At 38.5% G+C, this 10033-nt stretch overlaps 1 protein-coding gene across 1 annotated transcript; it reads right to left on the bottom strand.

Annotated features, from left to right (window-relative positions):
• Positions 1–1809: 1809 nt before the first annotated feature.
• LOC138878104 (uncharacterized) lies at positions 1810–2576 on the bottom strand. The gene is made up of 2 exons (XM_070157762.1): positions 2427–2576; positions 1810–2346 (listed from the first exon to the last, which is right to left on the bottom strand). The coding sequence occupies exons 1-2, from the start codon at positions 2574–2576 to the stop codon at positions 1810–1812; spliced, it is 687 nt and encodes a 228-aa protein (XP_070013863.1).
• Positions 2577–10033: the final 7457 nt, after the last annotated feature.

Here is a 10033-nt window from a genome sequence, read left to right as displayed (position 1 = left end):
TCCTCGGTGTCATCGAAAAGGGACCTTACAATCTTGGCACAATGGAGGGTGAACAATTGCCAAACAATTGGAATATATCACTCCTCAAATGGTATTATTGTTAAGGTATGACTTTCCCCCTTTCCCTTTGTACCTGATACTAATTTATTGCAGGTGTTTGATCAAAGATGTCGAGAAACTCTTCAATATGAGGACCTTAGGTTTTTAAAGCACGCGTTGCACTCTTTTTCCCTTAGATCGGTTTTTATCCCAAATGGGTTTTTCCGGTGAGGTTTTTAACGAGGCAACAATTATGTGCTACCTAAGGAAAATCCAACAGTATCCAAGGCTTCTTTACAATCAACCTCGAATACTGGGGGGCATCACCCTCAGATATTATATTTTCGAGGAAAGCACTTCATGTCAAAGGGTCTCGATAGGGAAACTTTGTGATGGGCCAAACGGTTGAATGAACCGTGTCCATATAGATTAGTCAAGCCCCGATGGCAAAACATGTACGCATGGGTAAATTATTCCAAAAAGCATTCTTTCTATATCAAACATCTTGTGTCTCAAAAAATAATTTCTACTATACGAGCTCCACACTTATGATTTTGTGAGAAATGGCTCAAGGGACAAGCGCAAATATGCCTCGAACTTAGGGACTGTCATCGCCGATCGACATTTTCGAGTTATCTAAACTCGAACTCATAAGACCTCAAAGAGGCACCCCTCGATCTATAGGCCAAGGCCATCATTCTTGGGGACTAACACTTCGAATTCGAAGTGTTATTGGGGAATAAGCCCAATAGACATACCCAAAGGCTACGGCCAAATTAATGCGGCTCAGAGATGTCCGAATCCCGCAATAAAAATAGGCCTTCAAATTCTTTAAAAAACGGTTAAAAAAGGGTACCCTCGGCAAATAATCAAAAGGGCTTCAATAAAATCAGCCCTCGAAAAACCTTAAGAGGTATCAAATTATCTTAACACAAACGTGTTAAGGCACAAAAAGCAAAAAGAGGTTTCAATTGACATCGAACCCTCAAAAAACCCAATGGGTAAAAAAAATACATGCTAAGGCATCAAGAAATTTTTACTAAATCTTTTAAGCCGAAAGAGGGGGATAATAGCCATCTTTTAGAGGCCATATTGGCCCAATCTAAAGAGCCTAAGGGCCAATACACTTAGAGTTCGAGATCTTATTCTCGCTCCATCCGAAACTAATGGTTCGACTACTCCAAGCCCAAATACAAACTGACTTGACTATGGCTCGGGTACTCACCATCTTTCGATACACACCCTAAAGGGCCTATGCTTCAAGTTCGAACCTTATTAGAACTCGACTATGGTGACTTCGAGGAAGCCACCCAAAACCAAAATCTCAAACGTACCGTTCAAAGCATAAGATTGTGCTAAAGTTTTACAAGGCAAGAAACGTGTTTGTAGATAAAAATTGAGAAGGCATTCAAAAGGAAAAATTTCTTTATATATATATGGGCAAAAATATGTACAAGGGACCGACGGGGTCTTACAAAAAGAAAAGGAAAAATAAAGTCCTAACTATGCCAGGGGATGGTTTCTCTCTCAGGGGAAGCTTCTCCTTCGGCCCCTCGTCGTTATCAGACTCACCTTGGCGGCCTTCATTGTCATCGTCATCATCGCAGGCGATAAGCATCCTGGCATCAGCTTCAAGCGCCTTAGCTTGATTATCTCTTTGGAGAGGCCGAAACCTCGAGCATGAATTTCCTTGAGGGTCTCCCTCTAGGATTTGTACTTCGCCAAGTCATTGCTCCATCGCTCTTGAGCAGAAGCCTCCCTTAGATGTGTTTAAACAGCCTCGGAATCGGCTAGGTAGATGGCTATGGACTTGTCAGCCGTGCTCTTCGTCTTCTCAACCTCTGCCTTGGCCTCAGCAAGCTCGGCTTCAAGCTCCTCGATCCTTTTGGCCTGGCCTAAGCTTTTCTCTTTAATGCTTCGAAGTTGGACCTCGGCCGATGACAGTTTGGCCAAGGCAACATCTTTCTCTGCAGCAAGGCAGTCCATGTTCTCCTTCCACCGATTACGGCTGGCTTTGATTTGATCTACTTTCCCTTGGAGTAGCTCGATCCTTTCCAGCTTTTGCTGCAACTGAGATATTGAAGTATTAGCCTCCACAGTTGGGTCGAGACCATACTCTTTCAAAAGGATAGTTACATGTTCATCTAGCTTGGCCTCTTCCTTACGATCTTGGGCCAAGTCTATTCGAACGTCCCTGAGCTCCTCATCCTTTTGACCGCAAAGGAGCTTCAAAGCATTCCTCTCCTCCGAGGTCTTCTGGAGCTCGGACTCGCACTGGCTCAGGTCGGCCCGAAACTTGGTAAAAGCCTACGCAAAAAGAGAGATATAAGTTAGGTTGAAGGGAGAAGAAAGAAAGGAAAATTTCAACAACGGGAATTAGTACTTACTCGAGATAAAAGAAGTTGGGCCTCATCAAAAAGGGTAGATGCATCATTGAGATTAGCGGCATCATCAATCCTGGTAAAGTAATACCGGAAGGGATCCTCTTCACAGGGGACTCCGCCTATATCGGGGATCTGAAGCGCCCGAGCGTCCATTATAGTCTCCTCGAAAAAGGCCGATAGAGAAGGAGAGTGACCTATTGTCACAGCCCCGAGCGAATCACTCGGGGTGCCCTATTTAGCCCTGGGGGTCTCAGAACCGGACCGCTCTGGGATGCTGGTTGATGGCCAAGGAATAATCTCAACCTCGGGCGATTCGGGGGGTTTTGCTCGATTCTTTCTTCGAAGCCTTATCATCACAAGGCAAGGTCTCGACAATCGCCTCCGGCTCGAAAATCTTGGCAGCCTCGATCAGTTTCCTTGCTCGAACCACCAGCGCTGAGTAATCGCCCTCATCTTCTTCTTTTTCCCCCAGCTGGTGGACTGACTCTACAATCATAGGTATGAGATTTCTCCCTTGTCTTCGAATTGGATACCTATTAGGACGGGGGTCCTCGGACTCCAAAACCCTCATCCTCTTGTTATCTTTCCCTGACTTCGGAATCAGGGACTCGACCTTTTCCCCTGGCGGGGCCGGCCATATTTTAGTGACATCTCCAATACCTACATAAAAGGGAGTCAAGTATAAATAGAGAGAAACATTACAAAAAAAAGGGCATCGAAAGCTTACAGGATAAACTTACCATGATGTTTGGCTTCTCATCTGCCCCTTGCCAAGTCAGGCCAGCAGCGCTCGACATGGGAGGAAGTCGAAGCCAACTTATGAACCTAGTCTTCAAGGTTGGGGACCGCGTGAGGCATCCAACAACCGCTACAAAATAGATGAAGGCATTACATAAAGGAAAAAACTGGAGTTCGAAGACTAATGGGTAAATACGTCACTTACGATCGGGGTTCCACTTCTCTAGGAAAGGCAGTTTCTCCTCTGGGATGAGGTTGCAAGTCCTTACCGGCATGAACCGGCTCATCCAACCCCGATCCTTGTCCTCATCGTTTCTCGCAAAAAAGGCCTTCGTCACTCGGCATTAGAGCTTGATCAACCCTCGAAAAAGCTGAGGTCGATATAACCGTATGAGTTGGTTGAGGGTGAACTCCATCCCCTTGGCCTTGCTAGAAAAGAAGCGAAGCATAATCACTATGCGCCAAAATGAGGAGTGAACCTGGTTGAGGGTGACCTGATACCTCTTGCAAAAATCAATAATGACAGGGTCGATAGGACCCGGTGTGAAGGGGTAAGTGTAAACACTTAGGAACCCCTCCATGTGAGTGGTAATACTCTCTTTGGGAGGGGGAATCTGTACCACGACCTCTGTCCCCCAGCCACAATCTCTCTTCACAGCCACGAGATAATTTGCGTTATCGAGCAAATGTATCTCGACACGTGCTCACATCGGCCAGGGATCGATGGAGGGTTCTTGACTTTGAAGTCGAATTTTAAGACACAAGGGCCGAGAACATACTCGTGAGGGAGCGGTTCCACTGGCGTATTGTCACCGGCCGGCCGGGAAGAAGGGGAAGAAGCTTTCTCCTTTTGTGGGACGATCTTGGAGGTTTTAGCCATTAATTCAAATAGAAGTAAGCGGAAAGAGGTGAAAGAGAAGAGATAGAGAGAGGAAAAGACTCAGAAAACTTGGTGAAAAAGAGAAGAGATGGAGAGAGGAAAAGACTTAGAAAACTTGGTGAAGGTGGAAGTAAAGTTTTGATTCAAATAAAGAACTTGTATTTATAGATTCACGGCAACGATTCGGTGGCGCTAGTGGCCAATTACCCACTGATAGACATTAACGATTTGGGAAACCGAACCGACGGAACATTTCGGTCACCTCGACCGCTTACGTTACGGGGATGACATCATTATCGGGGTCTCCAGAAAATCGAGGCTCAAGTCGTCTCTTATCATTTCACTCTAAGAAATAAGGGGTCTATCTGTATACGGTGGAAATCGGGGCTACCTGATTTCATCCTTTGATCAAAAAAGAGATACCACGTCGAAAGACCAAGACGACGAGTCCGAGATCGAAGTTTCCTCCCAAGATCAAGGTCGACATCATTAACAGAGGTCAGAAGAGGGCATCTTCGAAATGATGCTGGTATAGTTCAGTAACAGAAAGAGCGAGATATCCGCAACGGATCGAAGATCGTGGCGTGAATTTCGAAATGGATTGATATTCGATGGTTTATCAGCTGTCAACTATGGTTTCCTAATATATTTAGAAGTGTACCTTGTTTAAAACTCCTCTATTATATAAAGAGGGATCACATTCATTTGTAATCATCATTGTTGACCAATAAGAATAGATACTTTCATTACTTTCCTACTATTTCACTTGATGTTCATCAAAGTTGCTTTATTTTGCCATCCCACCTCGAGGCTATCTCAAGTCGAGGTCGAAATTTGGCTAGCATACTGGTTTAATTTATTTAGTTCTCTAATTTATCTATTTAATTCCTTGTTTATCAATTAATATTCGATTGAATTACATATCCATAAAACCATAATATAAGTTTAATTGTTACTCGAATAGGATAAACACATATTAGGTAAACGTATCCATAAACCGTGCAAAAAGAAAAGTCCATAAACCGTGCAACAACCAATTGACGGTCAGCGGATGCTAGAGTCTGGCAGCTTTCCCTTCGTCATAGGCTACCAAATGGGGAGAAACAGGAGAAGTTTTATTTTAAAAGAAGTTAACAATGAAGCTTGGTTAATATATACGTACTAATAGTACTGTACTATTAATGTTCAGTGAACAGTTTAGCCAATGCTAGAGTCGTTTACTTGATCAACTTGTTAGTCGAGGCGGATACAAGATTTAAATTTTATGAGTTCAATATTTAAGGTTTTTAGTATTTAACTCATTATATGTTTAAAATTATGATTCATATTTAATTTTATTTTTTTGCAAATTTAATAAATTTTTACGTATAAATTATACTTCGCGTCAAAAGTTATAAATTCAATTGAACATGTTACTTAAACTATACATCCACCGCTCTTGTTAGTTGAATGAAGTTGGGTTTTCTTCAGCTTACTCGAGACTTTTCAGCTCAACCCAACTTAGCCCATCAGCCTTATGTATTGCCATGGGCTGACCCCAAACGATACTTTCTTCGGTCCACAATAAATAACCAATTTGCTTTGGGTATACCCATAATACTAAATTTTATACGAAAATAATTAGTATGACTATACCACCCTTTATTAAATATTGCACCATAGTTATAGTAGCACTTAGTTCTCTTCTCAAATGTGAGAAGTAAATAACTTTTTGGAGATACGTACATAAGGGTAATTTAGGTAAAACAAATTAATTTTTTTTTATTATATAAATGGACACTTATTTTGGACCAAAATAAAAAAGCAAATTGATCATTTATTGTGGACCGGAGGAAGTATTAAACAAAAGGTTACGAAGAGTAATTTACCTATGAATTATATTACTAACCTACTACATTATTTATATTTTTTTTCCTTCTTTCTGTTTTCCGGAGTAGAAAATGGTGTGATAATTAATAGGATAGAAATTGCTTTCTGTTATAAAATAAAGACTATAAAGTAAAGACAAGTATAGAGAGAAATTGATATATTATTCGAATTCAAACTGATGTACATAATGAACTGAAATCTCTTCTATTTATAGAAGAAAGGAAGCTGCTACTATACCAGATATGGATAATCTTCTACTGAGAGCAATGTTTATCCATAACGGAGTACTGAAAGGATAAGCTTATTATACCCGATATGGATAATCTTCTACCGGGGGTAATATTTATCCATAACTGGGTACTAAAAGGATAAACTTATTATACCCGGTATGAATAATCTTCTACCGGGGATAATATTTATCCATAACTGGGTACTGAAAGGATAAACTTATTATACCCGGTATGGATAATCTTCTACCGGAGGTAATGTTTATCCATAACTGGGTACTGAAAGGATAAGCTTATTATACCCGGTATGGATAATCTTCTATCGGGGGTAATGTTTATCCATAACCGAGTATCGAAGTGATAAGCTTCTTCAGGAAGCTTATTTCCAATAGAGTACTTAAATAGATAAACATATTTACGGTGGAGTCTCATATGGATAAGCTTCTTCACGAAGCTTATTTACAACGGAGTACGAAATGAACATCCATAATATAATATATTTATAGCACTCCCCCTTGGATGTTCATTAAAAGATAATGTGCCTCATTAAAACCTTACTAGGAAAAGCCACGTGGGAAAAATCCTAGTGAAGAAAAAAGAGTACACATATTTTGTAATACGCATTACTAGGTGCCTCATTAAAAACCTTATAAGGAAAACCTCATGGGAAAAAATCTTAGTAAGGGAAAAATAGTGCATCGCGTATTTTACTCCCCCTGATGAAAATCTTGTTTCAAATATTTGAGTCTCCGCATTCCAATCTTATATATCATCTTCTCAAAAGTTGAAGTCGGCAAAGATTTAGTGAATAAATCTGCTGGATTATCACTTGAACGGATTTGTTGCACATCAATGTCACCATTTTTCTAAAGATCGTGTGTGTAGAATAATTTTAGTGAAATGTGCTTCGTTCTATCTCCTTTTATAAATCCTCCCTTTAATAGTGCTATGCATGAAACATTGTCTCCGTATAATATTGTGGGTCTTTTATCACATTCCAACCCACATGTTTCTCGAATGAATCACTGATCTCAATCATATGCACTCCCTGCTTGCCGGTTTGAAATCGAGCTTTATGGGTATCGGATAAATAACCTGCATCTGCATTACCAATACGATCTGCACCACTTTTGTTAGCATTAGCAAGATAAATAAGTGCACCATCTACACCGAGATAGAGTATTTCAGGACCAAGGAGCTCCTCATCCTCTTCTAGAGGTTGGAACGGATCCTTATTCACTTCAAGTGATTGAATATTCATTGGTGTACTTAATGGGTACACTTTGTCCATGTAAAAGTATTTTTAAGACCCTCTTGGAGCTCTTCCGGAGTTCCAATAAGATTTATGTCACCAACATAAACAGCAAGTGTAACAAATTTTGATGACATTTTCTTTATAAAAATACATGGACAAATAACATAATTTATGTAACTTTCTTTCAGCAAATATTTACTGAGGCGATTATACCACACGCGCACAGATTGCTTTAAACCGTACAAAGATCTTTATAATTTGATCGAGTACATTTCTCAAGACTTTGAATTATATGCTTCGGGCATTTTCAATCCTTCAAGGATCTTCATATATATTTAGCCAAATAAGTCATATAGGTTAAGACTTGTATCTAAATGGTATGACATCTTCAAGTGTCTGGACTGCTGGTCCGATCCTCACAATCTTTTATAATATTGTGCACTATATTGTATCAAATATATCGTCGACGATCATTTTTTGTCAGTTCCGAAGCGACATAACTTGTGGAGATCTCATCACTTTCTTTATTTCCAGGTACCTGAACTCTTTCGGGAGTTTCATGAAATGTTATGTCGTGGGTTCTTCTAGAGCTTATTTTCTCCTCATTATGATCATTTTGATCATTAGCTCCTACTTTTTTTCAAGTATTGTTACCTTTGGAACCGATTGGTCTACCACGCTTCATGCGTACAGTAAACTCTATCCTTCAGGGACTTTACTTTTAATAGGAGCATTTGTAGCTGAAATATGATATTTAATTTTGGTTCAGCAAATGCTTCTGCCATTCAACTTGAATTATCTTCTAAGTGAGGATCATATTAATGATAATTCGATTCATATAGCATATTTTTCAACTGTTTATTCCATCCCCCAAATGTTAGAAAAACTAACATATATCCCCAATCATCTTTGGGAAACATATCTTTGTGTATTATGGTAGAGAAATTAATCATATACCACACAACAAAAGATAGTAAAAATATTTGGTTTCTGATCCTAAACCAATTGTGAAGGGAGGACTTATCATATATTGTTGATCTGATGCATACAAGTGCTGCTATATGCAATTTAGAAAATCTTAGACCAACACATGAAGCTTTGTTCTCATAAGCAATGGTTTAGCCATTAATAGGAGGTATTCAATGCTAAACCAGCTTGGATATAAACCAGCATTATCAAGATGAACTGTCTTGATTTCATAATCTGAAAATTATGCTCTTAATCGAGAAAAGCAATTCCAAATGCCAAACTGCAGGTTGACAATAATTACACATGTAACCATCTCATATATGCACCTATAAGTGGTTCACATGATAGGTGAACGGGCCCATATTCACCTTTTATATATTTCAGAATCAGGGGTCTTAGTCCCAACTTTAGCTGGTATAATCAATTCATTATGAGAACAAGCAACACATGAGAATTCCTGAAGAATCTTCTAGTTCTTTAGTATATGCTTATCTGAATTCTCAAATAGCTCATTTAAAAATGGCAAATGAAAACTTCAAGTTTATCATGTCATGTGCTATCTCTTAGTAAACTTCTGGTTTACTATGGCATAAACTTTTGCTTTAGTAAACTTCTGGTTTACTGTGATACATGATATAGTACAAATTAAAGAATAAGACGTGTAACTTCTCACATACATATTATTTTACCCCCTATGATTGTGGAAACATGAAGATTATCAATCTTCCAATCATTTGTAGTCTCAATATGATAGCCATTTGTATTAGTAAACTTCAGGTTTACTACAACATATGTTTTGACCATAATCATATAATATGAATGACATATTTGTATATAAGCTCTTCGAGAGCCTTCATTTATTATCCACAATCTAATATTTATCTGGCACTACTGGTGTCATGTATCCTTTAGGCAAACAGTTAGCTCTTCAGGAGTTGTTGATACATTTTGTACTATCAAATATTTCTCATACACTTCTGGTATCATGAGAGAAAATCACAATCAAATAAACAATGTAAAACAATTGTTTAAGCACAAGAAAACTCTTCTTCATAATATTTTCCTACTTCAGGAGGCAATTTCAATTGTGTTACTTCTTCAGGAGCAAATTTAAAATACGAAATATTGAGTATATATTCTATCAATTATATTACCTCTTCTGAAGGTGAATTGTGATATATTCACATCAAGAGTGCATTCATATTTACCCGATTTATTAATATTGACTTCAGGGAATGGATTAATATTATCCAAAGTTCTCATCCTTCAGGAAATCGAACATAATTATCTGAATGCGCATTAATCACATCAAATTATGATGCCTCAATCTCTTTTAAAATATTTACTACTTTAGGAGCAAATCGAGGCGTGCATTTAATATAGAGAATATTTATGTAGCTTATCTTCAATTGTAACCATAGAAAGCCTAAATTATCACTTCTGGTGATCATAGACATATACCACTTCTGGTGGTTAACAAAATATAATTACAATGAGATATATGAAATATAACTACTTCTGGTGGTTGTATATTTCTTGCAAACTCTGCTAGAGTTTAAGTTGATCTAATAATATTATCCATATTCTTCAAAATGACATAAATAAGATATATTATAGTAAACATCATTATCAAATCATAATTTTTTCTTTATGTACGACAATTACATAACCA

Source organism: Nicotiana sylvestris, chromosome 9 (genome assembly GCF_000393655.2).
Source record: "Nicotiana sylvestris chromosome 9, ASM39365v2, whole genome shotgun sequence".
NCBI classification, from domain to species: Eukaryota; Viridiplantae; Streptophyta; class Magnoliopsida; order Solanales; family Solanaceae; genus Nicotiana; species Nicotiana sylvestris.
The sequence above is the reverse complement of the archived record's forward strand: the minus strand, read 5'-3'. Positions and strand labels throughout refer to the sequence as shown.

What these genes read in the sequence shown, in the direction of transcription:
- LOC138878104 (XM_070157762.1), bottom strand. Translation starts at nt 2,576, where the DNA reads ATGGACGCTCGGGCGCTTCAGATCCCCGATATAGGCGGAGTCCCCTGT. An exon ending in CCCAACTTCTTTTATCTCGA is followed by an intron (nt 2,347 to 2,426) that starts GTAAGTACTAAT and finishes CTTTTTGCGTAG; the next exon opens with GCTTTTACCAAGTTTCGGGC.